The following is a 19,913-nucleotide window of genomic DNA, read 5'->3' on the forward strand; positions in this document are numbered from 1 at the left end:
CCCTTTTACTATAATAATCCATGATTCCAGCATATCCATTATTTACTTTGCCTGGGTAAGGAGTACAAAATCCTCTCATCCTGTACATACCTCTCATACCTATAAGGTGTATGCCTTCACACAGTTTAGTGTTTCTTTACCCATGTCCCTTAGAAAGCTCACTATAGAAATTTAAGGTAGACCCTCATGGGTATTGGGATTTCTTTACCTGGTTGAATGCAAGACACACAGTGACATTACAGAAGTGAATGATACAGCTCACCTGATTCTTCTGAATTATTTCTTGCCATCATAGCCTTGGAAAACGTTTCTTGATGCACTGAATAGATGTTATCCCAGATCCTGTGTCAGATTAATGAATGTTTAATGAGGTGGTGTACATATGGGAAAATTAGGCAAGAGCTACTCCAGGGTCAAACTGACTGGTGAATATTGTTGGGAGATGATTCTCTATGGGTTTAAGTTTCTCCATGTGTTATGGATGGAGATATTGAAAGTTTTTATTCCATTGTCATTCCATTGATGCTTGTGTATAAAAAGGCTTTGGAATATACTGATAGTATCTTACTTTTGAGTAGAGGACAGATTTGTTAATTGTACAGGAAAACAGATGTCTCTTCCATGACAAATTTTGGACAGATATGCTAGATGTTCCTCTAAGATATTGGGGCTTCCTATGCTCAGAGTCTCACAGATACGACACACACCCACTGCATGTGCAGCGTCTCCCTGTATGAGTTGGGGGTGGGCAGCTGGCCAGTGAAATCAGTGTGATGACGAAGTTTAGGGTGTTTGCTGTGTCATGAGCCATAAGATGCTTGGACTTTGATCTAGGAGTCTCCTGTCTGATGCCAGCACTGGAAAACTGTTAGAGACCAACTTGTTACATTACGGAATATGTGTAGTTGTGAAATTTTTATAGTTCAAAAGAAATAGACACAGATATGTGTGTATATATAATTTCATATATATATGTACTTTCCTCAGAACTTGCATGTAAAGAAAGCTCTTCTACTCTCCAAATGAAGCTAATCCTAGGTATTCATGGTAGGATATAGAGTTAGGAATGCAAATTTATAAATAATGCAATGGAGAAAATGTAAATTGTGGAGGAGAGTGTGTCTGGCAGGGTGGAGAAGTGAATACGAGGACATGGGAGAGCCTGGAGTCCCCATAGACTGAGCAACCTGGGAGGTAAATGGAAGAACAGTAATTTCTGTGAGAGCTTCTTAAGTTGTTTTTTCCACAATGTGCTTTCTTTCATTTCTCAACCATTAGCATGCATGTAATAATGGCCACATGTCTTATGAAGTCTTTTCTGTATAAGTGGATTCTTTTGGGGATATTCAAAAGCGCAACTGATTTTCCTGCCCTTGTTGATTTTAGGCAAAGTCAGTTTTTAGGAGGAGGTTTGCATGGAAAACAGAAGAGATTCTGTAGCATGAAACAGTGGGAATTAGTAAAAGTTTAGGGAAAACTTGGTATTTTTAAAGACTATGGAATCTCTGGGGTCCGTGCTAAGAAATCTCGTGTCGCACCAGAAGCAGATTGTACCTGCATTACTTGTCAGAGTGGGAGCTATTTCCACGAATATGTTTGGCATGGTGACAGGAAGAAGGAGAAATAAAAAGAGGCGCAGAGAGGAGTGGTTGATCCTGTTCACCACGCAGGGGTGACATTAGCTTGAATGCAAAGTGGAGGGAGGGAAGGACTCCAGGCCCACCTATTTGGTCCTCTTCCCTATGTTGAGGAGCCCTTTGAAACTGTTCATCTTCTCTGATGCAGACCTGGAATTTTGTGTGGAGCGTACATTCTCAAGGTTTGGCTGCCCAGAACTAGTAGTGTGCTTCAGATTAAAGAAGTATTTTCTGTTTTTGTTTTTAACTATACTTAGTACTCTTCTTTGAACCGAAGCTGGATTCCATTCAGCCTTGAATCAGTCTCTTGGTTCCCACGTGAAGTGTGCCTCCTTCTTTTTTCCCACCACCTAGAAAGAAATCAATTTTTATCATTCTTTGGTTAAACCTGAGGGATACGTGAGGTATAAGGGAGCCGTAGATTCAGCCCTAGCATTAAATGAACTTGGCTTTTTCTTCTTCCACTTGACTACATCAACAACTTTGTGTTTGTTTGTTTGTTTGTTTTAAAGGATATTTATTTATTTGAGAGAGAGCAGGGGAGGTGCAAGGTACAAGCAGACTCCCCGCTGAGCCCAGATCCCTATTCGGGGTTCCACACTGGGTTTCACTGGGTGCTCAATCCCAGGACCCTGAGTTCAGGACCTGAGCTGAAATCTTAACCAAACTAGCCACCCAGGTGCCCCTAGATCATTCACCTTTGTACACAGATGGACCTTCCTATGGGCATTCACGGGTTAGAATAGAAGATCATCATCCTTGAGAGACAAAAATTGGAGAGGACATCGGTCAGCATGAGGACTAGGACTTGTATCAAAACTCCCTATCATTGTTGCAGTGAAATCCCACAGGGTTTCAGGAACCCTGGAGGACGTTATGAAGTGAGGGAAGGGCATTTACAGGAGATGAGAGTTCCACAATTCTTACACATCAGTTAGCCTCCCATGTCTGCGTCTCTGGAAAAGCATCTGTTGACATGTTCTCTGGTTTAATCATGTTTGCCTTCCCACTGGCACTTTGAAACCTACTGTGAACCTTCTTTTAGACTTGCCTCTGTATACTGGTCTCTGTTCCTCTTGCACAAATTCAACATCACACAATCTGGTAAAACTCAGGCTCTACTATTACCGAAGTTTTGCCAAGATACTTTTTTTAAAGATGAACAGTTCTACAGTTTGTTGTGGTGTAATGTTATTTGAACTTTTTTTCTTAAGCATTTATAGCATGAGAAAATTTAAGAAATGGAGTGTCTACTGGGGAAAATGAGCAGAAATAAACAATGTAAGTGATGACCAAAAAATGAAATAGCATAAAAGTGAAAATAAGGATTCTTTAGGGTTTTCTATTGCATGTCATCTGTGAACAGAGATAGTTTTCTTTTTCTTATCAGTTGGATTCCTGTCATGCATTTTTTCTTGCCTAATTGTTCTGACTGGAATATCTAGTACTATATTGATTGGAAGTGGCGAAGTCTCTTTATTACCTTGTATCTGATTATATAGGAGAAGTTTTCAGTCTTTTACTCTCAAATATGTTGGATTTCTGCTTTTTGTACATACGTGGCCTTTATTAGGTGGGGGTAGTTTCTCTTCTATTCCTACTGTTGAGTGTTTTTAATCATGAAATGGTGTCCCATATGCTTACATACTTGTTCTACATGAATTAATATAATGTCATGTTTGAACTTCATTCTATTAATGTGCAATCTGAAATTTATAGATTTTGGTATGTAGAAACACACCTGAATTCCAGGAAGAATTCTCACTTGATTATGTTGTAAAATGTGCTTTTGATTTAGTCTGCTTGCTTTTATTATGGAGTTTGCATGACTGGTCTTTAAGGTAGCATTTTGTAGTCTTCTTTGCTTATAGTATCTTCCTTGGCTTTGTTAATATGGTAGTGCTGGTGTCACAGAGAGTGTTTGATAATTTCCCTTCTCTTCACCTCTTGGAAATGTTGGAGGGATTTGAAGTACGTTCTCATTAAATGTTTCTTTGAATTATCCAGTGAATTCATCTGGCACAGAACTTTTATTTGTTGGGCATGTTTTTTTCAATCTACTCAGTAATGGTAGATCAGGGTTTTTTGTTTTGTTTTGCTTTAAATTTATAATGGAGTCAGGTAGGTTATACGTTTTCTAAATTTATATACCTTGTTTAGTTATCTATCTCTGGGCATATAATTATGCATCATCACCTTATAATTTTTTTATTTCTGTGGTATCAGTTATACTGTGTCTGCTTTCACTTCTTCACTTCTGATTTTAGTTGGTCTTCTTTCTTTCATTCTTACTTGATTTAGTTAAAAGTATGTCACTGCTGTTGCTCTTTTCGGGAAAATCAACTCTTCCTATTGACGTTTTTCTCTTTTTGCTATATCTTATTTTACTTGTATTTTAAGTTTCAATTTCCTTCCTGCTGCTAATTTTAGGTTCAAATGGTACTTTTCCTGATTTTTTAGGTATAGGAAAGTGATGTGTGCTCCAGTTTGACAATACTACAGAACTATCTGTTAGGCTATGATATGGGTACATTGGCTGCAAGTTTATGTGTCTCTGGAGGAATGAAGCCCTGATGATTCCTTCTTAACCATCTTGCTGAAGTTCTGATTGATTTTATTTTTCCATATTAGAAGTTTTCATTATATTCATCTGAGAGTAGTAAGTGGAATGATTTTACTTTTCTCTTATTCGATATCTTTCAGCTATATCTTCAAATGGCACCCAGAGTTTCCTGCCAAAGCTGTGCATAGAAGCTTCTTTCCAAAACGTGGCAGTGGGTAGATATAATCATAGTGCCCTTGAGGATTTACACTTAATGATAGACTGGAAAAATGATGGGGAAAGTAAAGGGCATCAAAGATATCATGGAGGACATATCCAAACTGAGACAACTGTCCATAATATGAATCTCACTGCCCAAAATGATGATGGATATAAAACACTTTGGAAAACCTCCCTTCTTAATCCTGCTTCTTCTGCAAAGCAGTGTGTTTCTGTAAGCAAGGGCTTAAATCAAATGGTCAAACATACATATCTGGAGAATGAAAATTTGGAAAATCTGGAAAGTTACCTAGTTCATGCTAAAAATAATTATTTGAACCATTTTGAAAGTAGGATTGGATTGACCTTTGAGTCAAATATTTCTGAAAATCAGACATTTAAAAATGAAGAACAAAGTGCTATGTGGGATCCATTTGAGAGGTCCTTCACTGAGGAGTTCACGCTACAAAATTATCAGAACATATTCGATGAAAACAGAATTGCTCAATGCAGCGAATCTGAGAACAAATTTAACCAGTGTTCCAATGTTAATAAACCTCTGAGGACTCATTTTCCAGAGAGCCATTATAATTTTGATAAATTTGAGGAAGTCTTTTATCAAAGCTCCAACCTTATTATATATAAGAGTATCCCTGTGGGAGAGAATCCTTATAAATATAATGAATATGGGAAACCTGTTAACCAGTCCTCCCATGTTGGTGATTATCAGAGAATTCACATGGAAAACAACTCATACAGATGTAATACACCTGGGAACATGTTTAGTCAATCAGGACTAAACATACATAACACAGTTGCTACTGGACAGAAAAGTTACATTTGTGAGGAATGTGGTAAAGCCTTTGACTGGCACTCAACACTGTCTCAACATCAGCCAATGCATATTGGTGAGAAACCTTACCAGTGTAGAGAATGTGGCAAGTCCTTTAACCAGCACTCAATGCTTACTCGACATCAAAGAATTCACACTGGAGAGAAACCATACCAATGTGAAGAATGTGGCAAGGCCTTTAACCAGCACTCAAACCTTACTCAACATCACAGAATTCATACTGGAGAGAAACCATACAAATGTAAAGAATGTGGCCAGGCCTTTAACCATCACTCAAGCCTTACTCAACATCACAGAATTCACAGTGGTGAAAAACCTTACATATGTAAAGAATGTGGCAAGGCCTTTAACCTGCACTCAAACCTTACTCAACATCACAGAATTCATACTGGAGAGAAACCTTATGTATGTAAAGAATGTGGCAAGGCCTTTAACCGGCACTCATACCTTGTTCGACATCACAGAATTCATACTGGAGAGAAACCTTACCAATGTAAAGAATGTGGCAAGGCCTTTAACCAGCACTCAAAGCTTACTGAACATCACAGAATTCATACTGGAGAGAGACCTTTTGTATGCAAAGAATGTGGAAAGGCCTTTAACCGGCACTCACACCTGACTCGACATCACAGAATTCATACTGGAGAGAGACCCTACATATGTAAGGAATGTGGCCACGCCTTTATCCAGCACTCACACCTGCGTCAACATCACAGAACTCATACTTGACAACGTCAAGAATGTGGGAAGGCCTTTAATCACTGTCCAACCTTTACTCGTTGCCAGAATTTATAGTGGAGCAAACATTACAAGTGTAAAGAATGTGAGAAAACTTTTAAGGACTACTCACCCCGTACCTCCCATCTGAGAATTCATATTGGAGAGGAACCGTGAAATTGTTAAGAATGTGGCAAGGCCTTTAAGCAATGTTGAACCCTGATTCCTGATCAGAGAATGTATGCTGGGGTGGATTTTGCAAATATAAAGAATTTGGCATGGTCTTTAATAAGAGGTCAAGCCTCATTCAACATGACAGAATTCATACTGGGGGAAAAGTTATAAATGTAAAGAACATGGGGAAACTTTTAAACTGCTCAACCCTTTTCTGTATCTCAGAGTTTATACCGAGGAGAAAAATTACAGTATAAAGAGTGTTGGCAAGCCTCTAGCTGGAACTCACAGCTTACTCAACATCATAGCCATCATACAGGATAGAAACTGTAAAATGCAGACAAAGTTGCAGTGCCTTTAACTGGAATTCAGTCTATACTTAGTATCCCAAAATGCACACTAGATTCAAACCCTAGAAACATAACGAATGAGGAAAGACTTTCAGTTTAAATATTCACTGTAGCAAACACCAGAGAGTTCATAAACGAAAGTAACTTGAAAGATGTAAATATTTAGAAATGTATGTAAGTGAACATCAAATGTCAATAAATATCACAGAAATCAAGTAGAAAGCAGTACATGAGTCAATCTATTCAGACTTTACATCAAACTATTCCTTAGAAGGAATAATACAAAGTTAAACACTTAGTGTGTGTGCTATTATATGCTTCAAAGGTTTAAGTGGATGGATTTTTACATAAGTATAATTAATTTCAATATGTGCTTTTATTTTTTTCCATTGATCCTATCTGGGATTTGTTGACTAGCAAACATTAATATATTTGTACTCTCAAATCACTTCGGAAAATTCATTTATACCTAGTGAGTGTGTGAAAGTATGTGGCTGATTGTTGCTGTATCAAAGATATGAGGTGCCCTTCTTCATTTGTTGGGACTCGCATATCTAATCGTCCAGGGAGAAGTAGGACAATATAATATGCAATATAAAAAGAAAATCTAAATGGAGATGCTGTTTGTGGTTATAAGGTTAATGTAAGTTATCATGAAAATTGTGTTCGGAACAGCATACTTCTCCATTTATTAAAGCTAAAGAACTTCCTGGATAGTCTAAATAAAATATTTTACCATCTGGTCTTTGAGGAAAAAGAGGTGGCAGTCCAGTAAAATACTGATGTAGCCTCATAACAGCTATAGTTAGAGGTAGAGGATGTCAGGTGATGTGGTTGAAATGAAGAAATCCTCACAGGTACCAGAAAGAGGAGAGCTAATTTTTCCCTAAAATGGTATATAATTATATATACACATTCTTTAAGAATGACCTCGTGCGTGAAAATTATGGAAATCACTACATCCACATCATATATCCGCATACGAGTGCTTTTTAACACTTGTATTCTGTATTTTGAATAAGGATCATAGAGTGCATTTGAAATTCATAACTTAGTTCATATGTGAGCTTAACATTTTAATTACTAAAACATAATTGAATGTATTATCATGGATGAGTAATGAATGAAGTGTTATCCCACCACCAATGTTAACCTATGTAAAGGTTGTAGGTAACTGATGGAATCTATCACATATTTGGTAATGGAGTAGAATAATATACCTAGATATCTGTTTTTTCATTGGCCTAAAGTTTAAATAATGTGTGATTATTTTTATCCTACTTTATCTATTGTATCATTTTCTCCTCGTAGGGCTTAACTGGGATATTATCATGGACATATTATAGATTATATGGGGGTCTTACTGACTGATTAGCTCAAGTACTCCATAGTAATGCTAGTTGGGATACATTTTGTGTAGGCAGTACTTTTGCAGGAGACTTGAACTGACACTTGTCCTTCTCACTAGTGTGTTCCCTAGATGACACTCTGCAGAGTCACAAGTTACTGTGACTTCTGTTCACATCCCCAGTCCACCCTTGTGAGCAAACATGTCCCCTGACTACCATGACTTTCCCTCATGTGTCCTTTAGAGAAGACTCCCATAGAGCTTACCTAAACCTGTTTTAGCTTGAATGACCCAATCTGGACTTAGTCTTGGGACTTTAAAGCAATGCACCATGGCCCCAAATAAAGGTATGTGCCCCACTTCATACGTGGCGGTGTTTTGATATTTCTGTGAAGTAAGCATACACTCATATTAATGCTTGGTGTATAATAGGTACCCTGTGAGTAGGAGAAACTATTCCAATAGGAGTGATACTGTAGCCTCAAGTAGAAGGTAGAAAATACAGAAGATGAAGAATTGGCATGATTTCTGCATATGGAGAGAGGATACCTTTCCTGGGTCCCACACCGACTCCCTGGATTTAGAAAAATAACTTCTACTTATATTCCTAGTTATCTCCAGATCTCCAGTTCTGTTTATCCTCATTTTTGTTTCCAGCTATTTAGGCATCACGGAAATTCTTCCTTGCTTGTGCTGTAGCTGGAGTTTCCTCAGTAAACACTGAATTGAGATGAGAGAAGTGCAAGGCCAATGGATATTCAGACATTTAGCACTGGGATGTAAAACACGATGCAGGCACCATCCTTAAAAAGATAAGACCTATTAAAAGAAAATGTGAGGGGCGCCTGGGTGGCTCAGTCGGTTAAGTGTCTGCCTTCAGCTCAGGTCATCATCTCAGGGTCCCAGGATTGAGCCCCATGTCTACTTCTCCCTCTTTCTTGGCCTGTCTCCCCCCACTTATGCTCTCTCTCTCTCTCTCTGAAATAAATAAATAAAATCTTAAAAAAACAAACCAAAAAAATGTGAAGAACTCTTTCCAGTGTGGGAGGGGAGCAGAGGCGGCTCCCTCTAGCCACTGCAAAGGCACAGACAGCTCTTGGTGGTGTCATCTGATGCATACATGTAATGGGGAAAAGGAATTGGCACATGTGGTGGGTTTCTGGAGAGTAGGGAACTCCTACTTTGTTTTCATGATTTAATTGAATTCCTGTGTGTTACTGAGGACCAGATTCTTTTGGATGTTAATGATGACTGTTTGCCCAGGCCTAGATCAGTGGTAATTGATGGAGGAGGGGTATTGCATGAGGCAGTCATTTGAATGTTGCTTTAAAATACCACATGATAAAGTGGATTTTGGACATGAAGAAGCCTCTGGACAGCGGAATAGGCAGGATCAGCAAGGCATGTGCTGTGGTTGCATCTAAGCACTAATATCCCAGGTGTACAACTCCAGTCAAGTTTAGATCCACTGTAGGTATGTGACATTTCATGGAAGTTGGCTCACTGCTGCGTGGGACCTTCCTCCCTTCAGTCAGCCCCATGATGGGTATAGTCCCATTCTTTGGCTCCGTCTGTGCCATGGATTTGTTGGAGCAGCAGTTCAATAGCCAGTGGCAATGAACATTTCTGCTTCAAACAGTCAGTCCCAAGTATTCTTTGACTGATAAATGGTTAAAGAAGACATTGTGTTTGTGTGTGGGGAGGAGAGGGGTAATAGAATATTACTGCCATTAAAAAATTTAATCTCGCCATTTGCTGTGACATGGTTGGAGCTAGAGAGTATTACGCTAAGCAAAAGAAGTCAAAGAAATACCATATATTTTCACTCATATGTGGAAATATATGAAACAAGCCAAGAGAAAAATAAAAAAGAAGACAGCAAATCATGAAAGAGACTCTTAAGTAGAGAGAAGAAACTGATGGTTACCAGAGCAGAGGTTGGTGGGGGTGAGTGAAATAAAGGATGGGAATTAAGGAGCGCGTTTGTTTTGAGCGGTGGGTGTTGCATGGAATTGTTTTTTGTTTTTTGTTTTTTTTAAAGATTTTATTTATTTGACAGAGATAGAGACAGCCAGCGAGAGAGGGAACACAAGCAGGGGCAGTGGGAGAGGAAGAAGCAGGCTCATAGCGGAGGAGCCTGATGTGGGCTCGATCCCATAACGCCAGGATCACGCCCTGAGCTGAAGGCAGATGCTTAGCCGCTGTGCCACCCAGGTGCCCCGGAATTGTTGAGTCACTATTGTACACATGAAACTAATATTACAGTGTTTGTTAACTAACTGGAATTGAAAAAACTCCTTTTAAGTGTTTTTTACAGACTTAAGAAAACTTTTCTTTCTCTTTCTTTTTTAAAAGATTTTATTTATTCATTTGAGAAGGAGAAAGAGAGAGCACAAGCAGGGGGAGGGGCAGGGAGAGGGAGAAGCAGAGTCCCCGCTGAGCCAGGAGCCCGATGTGGGGCTTGATCCCAGGACCCTGAGATCATGACTTGAGCCGAAGGCATACACTCAACCATCTGAGCCACCCAGGGGCCCCAAGAAAACTTTTTTTCTTAAGTTAACTGACTTGCACGAGGACACAAAATATACCTTTTAAACAAATTGAAACACTTATCTATTCTCCCCACCTGATTATTCCAGAATCCAGAAAGTTGAGGTAACTATTATATTTTAGCCAATATGTATTTAGCAATATGTATTTGCAATTTCAATAAGAATCTGTTCTCACTGTGAAGAGACATAGTTGAAAACACTGGTTATGTAACCAAGGCTTTGACTCAAATGTCATAGCTGAGGAAAAGCTGCCATGGACTCAGGTATGATGACAACTGTAAGGAACTAAGATTGACTTTATGGAGCCAGTAAAGCCCCCTTGGAAGCATCAGCCTGACACCTTGTTTACAGAGTTCCCAGCAGCCTTACCAGGAGAGCAAAGAAGGTAATTTCCTAAGAGGTGTAGGAACCTAGGGATAGTTAGGGGTCTTCATGAAGAGAGGAATTTGCCCAGATCTGTTGTTATTGTAGACAGTCTGGTGGCAAGTTTATGGCATGGCTTCCAGTGTGGAGAGGCTATTAAAGGTTCAATCTTGAGATTCCTTATGAAAAGTTCCAGAAAAGCTATTTTTAAAGATTTGATAGGTCAAATCCTGTTCTTCCTGCATTTATGTAAATAATCAGGACAAGTTGTTTGTTTTGTTTTTTTTAAGATTTTTATTTATTTGAGAGAGTGAGAGAGAGAGAGCGAGCTCAGGAGAGGCCTGAGGGGTAGAGGGAGAAGCAGGCTTTCCCCCCTATAGGGCTCTCTCCTGGGACTATGGGATCATGACCTGAGCCGAAAGCAACCCCTTAACCCACTGAGCCACTCAGGCGCACCCCAGGGCAAGATTTTTTGTTAGACTTCTTTTGCAATCAAATCAGTGTTAGTTTGGCTATCTTTGGTAAAAATGAAGATGATTATAGAGAGAAATATGTCTCAGTAACACGTTTATAGTTATGAGATTTTTAATAATATTCATCATCAACTGGACTACATCCTTATTTCTTCTAGAGTCCTCCAATATCAGGCTTTAAGTCCCCAAACTCACATTTTGATTTTTTTATAGATTTATTTTAGAGAGAGAGAGCACAGAGTGAGGGACAGAGGGAGAGGGAGAGAATCCCAAGCAGACTCCATGATGAGCATGGAGCCCGAAGCAGGGCTTGATCTCACGACCCTGAGATCATGACCTGAGCCGAAACCAAGAGTTGGATGCTTATTGGACTGTGCCACCCAGGCGCCCTAACATTTTGATATTTCTCTCCCCTTTCTTTTTTTTTTTTTTTTTTTTTTTTTTTAGATTTTTTTTTTTTATTATTATTTATTCGACAGAGACAGAGACAGCCAGCGAGAGAGGGAACACAAGCAGCGGGAGTGGGAGAGGAAGAAGCAGGCTCATAGCAGAGGAGCCTGATGTGGGGCTCGATCCCATAATGCCGGGATCACGCCCTGAGCCAAAGGCAGACGCCCAACCGCTGTGCCACCCAGGCGCCCCTCTCTCCCCTTTCTGACTTGGAATCATTTGAGAACTAAAATTGCCTTTTTCCATGTAGCTCTGTAGCTTAATATAAATATCTTGATGTAAAGAAATCGTCATAATAGGTCATGTATAGACAGTCTTAGTGTTGTGGCTCTGTGGTCCACTAAAAGTATTACCAGATGCATTTGAAAACTAAGGAACATCCGTCAGGTTGCCCCTACTTACCCTCACTCTATCCTAAGATGCTTCAAATGTACCATCTAGAAGTCTGTTGAGCTGCCACCCTTAGAAATCAGACAATGGCAGCACGCCTGGGTGGCTCAGTTGGTTAAATGTCTGCTTTCAGCTCAGGTCATGATCCCAGGGTCTTGGGTTTGAGTCCTGCACCACACTGGGCTCCCTGCTCAGCAGGGAGTCAGCTTCTCCCTCTCCCTTTGCCCCTCCCCCTGCTTGTGTGCTCTCTCTCTCTCTAATGAAGAAATAAAATCTTAAAAAAAAAGAAGAAATCAGAATCTGGCTTAACATTTGATCTGATCATTAAGCACATTCATTTGTTTTCATATCAATGTCTCATTTAATAACCTGACTTGAACCCCTGGGCTACCTTTGAAAGTAGACCGGGATCATTGCCTCCTGAAATGAGTTTTGACTTTTACTGATCTATTGTCTGGACGAAGGTCCTGGATCAGTGACATGAAGCAGTCTACCAGGTCAACTTTTAATATGTGTAAGTCCCAAGGAAGTTTCAGATGGGGGAACTGAAGGGGTTCAGGGAAACCTCTCCATCCCCTCCTTCCCCCCCCTCACCAAATGTGTCACTTTGGCCTTTGGATCATTTGATTTGAAGGCACTTGAGAACCTGGAGGCTCAGGAAAACATTTCCTCCCCACTTAGCCACACAGAAGAATCTAAGATGGGGGGTCTTTCCCTGAATAAGAGGTATTAACAGTGAGAAAGTTTACCTCAGTGACTCATCCGTAAGCACAAATTTCTACCAAATAGCTGCTCTTCTTACTGCCCTGTGAAGTGTGTTCTTTTCCTGTGAAGCTCCAGGCCCCTACCCCCTTTACGCAGTTCGGGATGACACTCATACCTCATTTTGCCTGACGGTCTTTTGAATTTCTATGCCTATGTGGATTCCCTGTATTTACACATATTTCATTTGATTTTCTCTTGGTAAACTGTCTCGTGTTAAGTTGATTCTTAGTCCAACTAGAAGGACCTTTGAGGGAACGAGTAGTCTTGTCCTCTGACAGAGGATTTAACTTCAATGCCTCATTTCTTGGCATCCTATTAAAAGTGTAAAAAGAAGGTGCAGCGGTAATAGATACTTGTATAGCTCTTGACATGTTTGAGCTCAGTCTTGTCCCTATTTCAGGAAGTCCGTTATATGTTTCCTGCCTCGATTCTATCTTCTCAGTGTCTCCTTTTAAAGGTTCTAAGTCGTAGTCAAAATAGGTATCACATTTGATTTGTTTACTAGTTGGCTCTCTGGAGGAGGATGCGTAAAAGTACGCAAATCAAGTATTTCACTTAAGCCACCTCAGCATTAAGATGATCAGTATAATTTTCTATTTACTTAGAGACTTGAAACTACGTAATGTATGTGTGTTAAACATCAGTCCCACCAGATTGTTGGAAGGTTGTTCTCCATCACCTTTTTCCCCTTGTGATGGTTTATTGTCCATCCTAGTGGGCTGAGATGCCCAGCACCACCTATGGGATTTTATTTGTGAATGAATGTGCTAATTACAGTGATCTTGCTCTTTCAGGTGTCACCCTGGAGATGGTGGATTGTATTTTGTGTCTTGGTTTTCTCTGGAGTTAACTTGCCTAAATTCAAAGTGCTCAGCATGCTAAGTGGCTGATTCTTCTGTGCTTCCCCTGATGGAGCATCTAAATTATTTGTATCACGAGTGGGAATCCCTGTGGGACGGCTGCTGGGTGCTGAAGTTGACTCTGCCAGTCAACTGAGAGGAGCTAATGTCCTTTGTCTTTGGATTCATTCAGAATCTCCTTGTTTTCTTTTTTTAAGATTTTATTTGTTTATTTGACGGAGAGACAGAGAGAGAGCACAAGCAGGGGGAGTGGGAGAGGGAGAAGCAGGCTTGCCATTGAGCAGGGAGCCCAACGTGGGACTAGATCCCAGGACCCTGGGATCATGACCTAAGCAGAAGCCAGACGCCTAACTGACTGAACCACCCAGGCACCCCCAGAATCTCATCTACATAATGTATTAAACATTTAAATTGGCCACATTGTGAAGAATTTTAAAATTCTAAGAGGCAAATGCGTCTGGGCCACAGACTTGCAATCTGTGCTTCTCCTGACTCTAAAGTGTATTGTGACCATGCAGTGTCACAAGAGAAAATCACCTTCCTTTTAATAGAGTAATAACTGAACACCAAGCAATTTTTATAACATGCAGCCTAATGGGCTTCAAGTGGGGAGGTAGATCAGACACACCGTTTCCCATTGCTATCCAAAAAACAACTTCAACAACACGAGCACAGAACCAGTACCACAAAGCCTCTCAGATATCTGTAAACTGTTATAAGCAGAAGAGGACTAATCCTCACCAAAATGAGCTTATGATAAAACTCCAAGTAATAAGAAATTTCTCTGGTGTTGTCACAGACTAAGTTATTTACCAAGTGAGGTCTTCCCGACCAGATGCCTTATTTCTCTCATTGCAAAATGAACGTGCCATACTCGAGAGTCATTTCATATTTTCCATCATAGTCTTCTTAAAGGTAACTTTTTGATATGCACAGTCCTTTTAAACTAAGCTCTTTTTTTTTTTGGTCATGATGGTTTAATTTCAAATTCTATTTTGTACATTTAAAATAGAGCGATTGCTTTTGGTATGACTTTTTGCTTACATGTAATATATTCATAGGTTGAGATCAAATGGACCAAGTCTTGGACAGGTGACATTTGTGATATGTCTATATCAGAAGAAATATAAAAGGGTGACTAATATTAGAGTCCTAACAAACTCTCTGCTTTATAATTGCATACTTCTGGTGTTCTATACAATGGGATATATTAAACTAACAATTTGTATAGATTGTGTGTCTGCATTTCCTAATAACTTCTCTTGCATCCCCTTTTAATAACAATTGTACAAGTTTGGCAGTTACACTCTTCAGGCCAATACAGTCCAGATTGTATAAACTTATAAACGCAATTTTACAACTCATCTATCTCCTATATTCAAGACCAAAGCACATCAATCCTAGCGTACAGCTCAGACGGAAAATATATTTCTCCTGAATATTTGAGAAAATGTGAAGTCCTTTTAAGAAAATCTAATAACACAATAATCCTAGCCTGACAGCACTAATGGAAAAAGGAACTCATTCACTCTCAGGCCATGATTTACTGGTCCCTACTGACCTTAAATTGGATCACTGTAGTGATTCATGTATGCTGGTACATCTGAAAGTTAAGCCCTGGGATCTATATTTGTTTTGTGTCCTAAATCAGCAAGAATAATTAAATTTGATTATGTAGGATTGGAAGTGTCAAGGGCTTTCTTTATTGACTGAGCAAAATGATGTTTCCACTTTCATTTATTGTGACCCATTTTCACTATATGTGCTTTGTACATGTAGTATTTATTCCAGTACAAATTAAATTCTTCTTTCTCTGTATTGTTATATATATTAATTTTTCATTGATGTGTAAATCAAATTGTGTCATAAAAACCTCTATATTTAAGTATATTTGAAAATGTTATTTTACAAAAAAAATTACAGCTAGAATTCAGCCTTCCATTGTACTTCATTGCCTTACTGTTAGAATGAGGTGAATTTGAACAATTCTGTTTTCATACACTCCTCACAAATAATACAAGTGGTGTAAGTTTGTGGCCTAAGGTGAAACTGGAAAAAACAGAAAAATTATGGACCCATGAGGCCATGTTAGCAGATGTTAATTGATACTTTCTGGTGATGCTTTACTTTATACCCCAGAGGTGTAGTCTACCTCAAAAGACTTTTAAATCAGAAAAAAAAATGTTTCTTCTTAACGTTAGAGGTTTTCTTATTTGCATCTGGTAGTTCTATCTGCAGGGTAGTGCTGAGTAACTACTTGTGAGCTAGTGGGGTCACGTTCCTATGTCTTGAGCCGAGGCTACATGTCCCGTGTCCGGTACAGCTGTGCCTGGGGATATATGACCTGTAGTGTGCATTCTTTCACCTGAGCTGACGAGATCAATGCTGGCTTCATTCGATCAAATTTGTGTTGATCCTGTTAGGGGGCATGAATTTCTGTCCCCTTCAAGGTCCTTCTACCTGGACTAAGAATCCAATTGTAATGGGACAGATTAACAGGATAGATGAAATTAAATTTCTTAAGTAGAAGGAACCTTCACAGACATGGAAATCTCAAAGACTTAGACAAAATGAAGTATATATAGGTCATCCTTTATATGGAGGGGGGTCTGGGGCTTTGAAGTGGAGAAATGGACTTCACGGAGCAATAAGATGAGCAGATGTTTGGTAACTAGTTGTTTGCCCTGTCATACAGATGGGTCACTCAGATAAAATTTGTCTCAGGTAGTAACTAAAGTGTTAAGTGTATTTACATTATTGGAAAAACAATTTCTGGAATTTTCTCATCTTGCAGAGTTGAAACGTAATACCTGTTAAGTAGCCACTTCCACTTTTGTCTCTAAGACCCTAGAACTTATTCTTTCTCCCTTCCCCCTTTCCTTCCTTCCTTCCTCCTTCCTTCCTTCCTTCCTTCCTTCCTTCCTTCCTTCCTTCCTTCCTTCCTTCCTACTGTTCGTGAACACTAGGTCCGTCACTTAAGTGAAATCATAGTGTATATGTTCCTGTGACTCATTTATTTCCCTTAACACCATCACGTTTTAACCATGTTGTATAAAGTGACAAGATGTGTCTCCTTTTTCGAAGCTGAATATTATTTTAGTGCATGTATAGGCTACATTTTCTTTATGCATTCTTGAACATTTCTGTTGCGTTCATTTATTATTGGCTTTTGTGAATAATGCTGCTGTGAATCTGCTTATGATCTCTCGCAGATCCTACTTTGAAGTCTTTGGTTACATACTGTCAAGTGGGATGGCTGAGTCATATGATAATATGATTTAAAGGTTTTGAAGAATCTCTATTCCGTTTTCCGTAGTGATTGCACCATTTGCGTTTCCTCTAGCAGTGCACAAGGGTTTCAGTCTCACCTGAGCCTTTCCAACACATGTAGGTTTTTTGGTTTTGTAATAATGGGATCTGAACAGGTGTGAGGTGATGACTCACTGATTTTTATTTCTCTAATGAATAGTGATTTTGAGCATCTTTCATATTCTTGTCCATTTTTATATCTTCCTTGGATTGTCCCCATTGAAAACTTTGTCCAGTTATTAATAATGCTAGTTGCTGTTTGGTGGTTGTTGCAAAAGTTCTTTCTATATACTTGATATTAAATCCTTATGCTCTAGAGACTCTGTGACAAATTTCCTTCCATTTCTCAGGTTGCCTTTAAACTCGACTGAGTGTTTCCTTGCACTTATTTTATCTGATTTCCGTGTGTTTGAGTATATTGTGTTTCATTTCACTGGTCTCAAGATATTTACTGGTTATTTTTCAATTTCATTTTAACCCATTGACTGTTCAGGAGCATGTTGTTGAATTTCCAAGTATGTGTGGCATTTTCATTTCCCATCTGCTGTTCATTCTTAGTTTCATTCCACGGTGGTCAGAAAAGATACTGGTATGATATTAATCTTCTTAAATTTGTTAAGACTTGTTTTGTAGACAAACAGGTTGTCTATACTACAGAATGTTCTATGTGTGATTGAGAAGATATGTATATTTTGCTCTTGCTTGGTGGAGTTGTCTGTATATGTCATTATATGTAATTGGTCTTTTATGTGATTCAAGTGCTCTCCCTACTGGGCTTGAGGGTGGTCTTTCTATCCAGTTAACTTCTGCTGCTCCCGTGACACTGTTGATTTCTTGCTTCAGTTCTGTCTTGGATTCTTCACATAACATGGGATCTCTGATGTTAGGGGCACACATAATTATAATTGTTATGGTATCCGGGTTATTTCATTTCTTTACATATATTGTCATTTCTCTGTACTAACACTCTATGAACTTAATGTGTATTTGTCTGATATTAATATGGCTACCCGTGACCTTTGCTTTCCATCTGCATGAAATCTACATACTTTGACTTGTATTTTACGTGTGTCCCTAGATTTAGTGGGACTCTTGTAGATGGGAGGTTGTCAGATGTTGTGTTTTACTCAGCAACTCTATGGCTTTTTTTTTTTTTTTTTTAAGATTCATTCATTTATTCCAGGGAGGGGGATGAGGGACTGGGGGCGGAGGGAAGAGAGTCCAAGGCAGACTCCATGCTGCATGCTGAGCTGGCTCGATCCCACAACCCTGAGATCATGACCTGAGCTGAAACTGAGAATTGGATGCTTAACTGCCTGCACCACCCAGGGGCCTTTATTTTATGCCTTTTAATGGGGGGAGTTTAATGTACTTACCGAGAACATAATTACTGAAAGGGAAGGACTATTGCTATTGTGTTTTCAGTTTTCTATGCTTCTTGTGGATATTTTATCCCTGTTTCCCTCTCTTATTGTGTTTCATTATGTTTGATGTTTATAATGACAGCTTTGATACCATTCTCATTTCCTTTTTATGGCTTTTATAGTTTTTTTGTCCTGTTACCTTGGAGATTACTTAAAACTTCTCAAAGCTGTAACAAACTATTTTAACTTCATATTTTCAGTAGCATGCAAAATTCTACTTTTTCTGTCCCTCCTTACTGTCTTTATGTCACCAATACTCACTCATATCCTATCTTTTATCTGTGTACTCTATAATTTACATATATCATTTTTATTGCTTTTCTTCTTTTTCTTTTTTTTTTTTTTTGAGAGAGAGAGAGAGAGTGTACCTGGGTAGGGTGAGGGGCAGAGTAAGAATCTTAAGTAGGGTCCACACCCAGTGCAGAGCCCAGCGCAGGGATGAATCTCAGAACCCCGAGATCATGACCTGAGCCAAAATCAATAGATGGGCGCTTCATGCACTGAGCCACCCAGGAATCCCATTATTTATGCTCTTATAGCAAAAATCATCAAATGCCAATTCATAGTGAGAATTCTATATTCAAGTCCATTATAAATTATAACATTTATTACCATTTGACGCTATGTGTTTCCTATCTTATTGATGAAATATTTGAATAATTTCCAATTCACTCTAAGTTGGATTATTTTGAAGAAAGAATGTGATGAGAAGTGTATTTGTGGGTGATCCCAGGAAGCTGGAGGAGGGCATTGAGGGAAGTGAGACCTGGAAGACCAGGAAGCCATAAGAGATTATGTTAGAGTCAGATTTGTTTATGGAGAAAAATGTGTTTTGTGTGTATTTGTGTGTGTCACACCACTAACATCACTACATATAGAGGATTTATAAGAGTGACTTGTCTGTGCATAATTCAGGGATGACCTGTGACTTAGTTACTGCAGAGGCTGTCATATCTTGCATCAGGATCACCTGATGCACTTGTAAAAATCTCCGATTTCTAGGCCTCCTCCCATGTTATCATTACAATAATTCTGGGCTGGGCTATAACCCCCCACCCGCAATTTTCTGTTCTTGCAAGTACTCAAGTGATGCCAATGGGGCCTGTCTTGGGAACCTGCTTTGAGAATGACACTCTGGGGTAATGCTTATAGTGGTCATCTTCAATGAGGATATTAGCCCATGAAGAACACAGTCAGATACACAGATGGGCATGAATTGTTTTAGGTGGACTGTGTCCTTGGTTCTCCAGACGTAAAAATGGGTCATATATAGGCTGGACTTCTGCGTTTAAACCCTGGAAGCTGGACCTGTGCACCTGGTCTTCAGTGGTCAGTTAAATACCCATTCAGGGTATATATGTGCCCTGGGCTGGAACTTACACTCCAGTCTCAGACCATGGAGGCTGTTCTGTGTACGGATTTCTGGATGAAGCGTTGATTGTCAGACAGAGGAGAGAATCCAAGAACAGGTCTTCTTCTGGAAGGGC

The 19,913-nt window shown here is 39.3% G+C and overlaps 1 protein-coding gene across 4 annotated transcripts in view; it reads left to right on the forward strand.

Moving 5' to 3' along the window:
- Nucleotides 1-19,913, forward strand: part of LOC100482033 (putative protein ZNF720) — a 181,386-nt gene that overhangs the window by 115,839 nt on the left and 45,634 nt on the right. The window contains exon 7 of one of the 4 annotated variants that reach the window (XM_034639104.1): nt 4,341-6,707. The exons of the other annotated variants lie outside the window; for them this stretch is intronic. Within the exon in view, the coding sequence (XP_034494995.1) occupies nt 4,341-5,980 (1,640 nt within the window). The 3' untranslated portion in view covers nt 5,981-6,707. Of the gene's footprint in view, nt 1-4,340; nt 6,708-19,913 lie in introns of those variants that run through there. 4 annotated transcript variants of the gene reach the window in all.

This window comes from Ailuropoda melanoleuca, chromosome 12 (genome assembly GCF_002007445.2).
Source record: "Ailuropoda melanoleuca isolate Jingjing chromosome 12, ASM200744v2, whole genome shotgun sequence".
Lineage (NCBI taxonomy): Eukaryota > Metazoa > Chordata > Mammalia > Carnivora > Ursidae > Ailuropoda > Ailuropoda melanoleuca.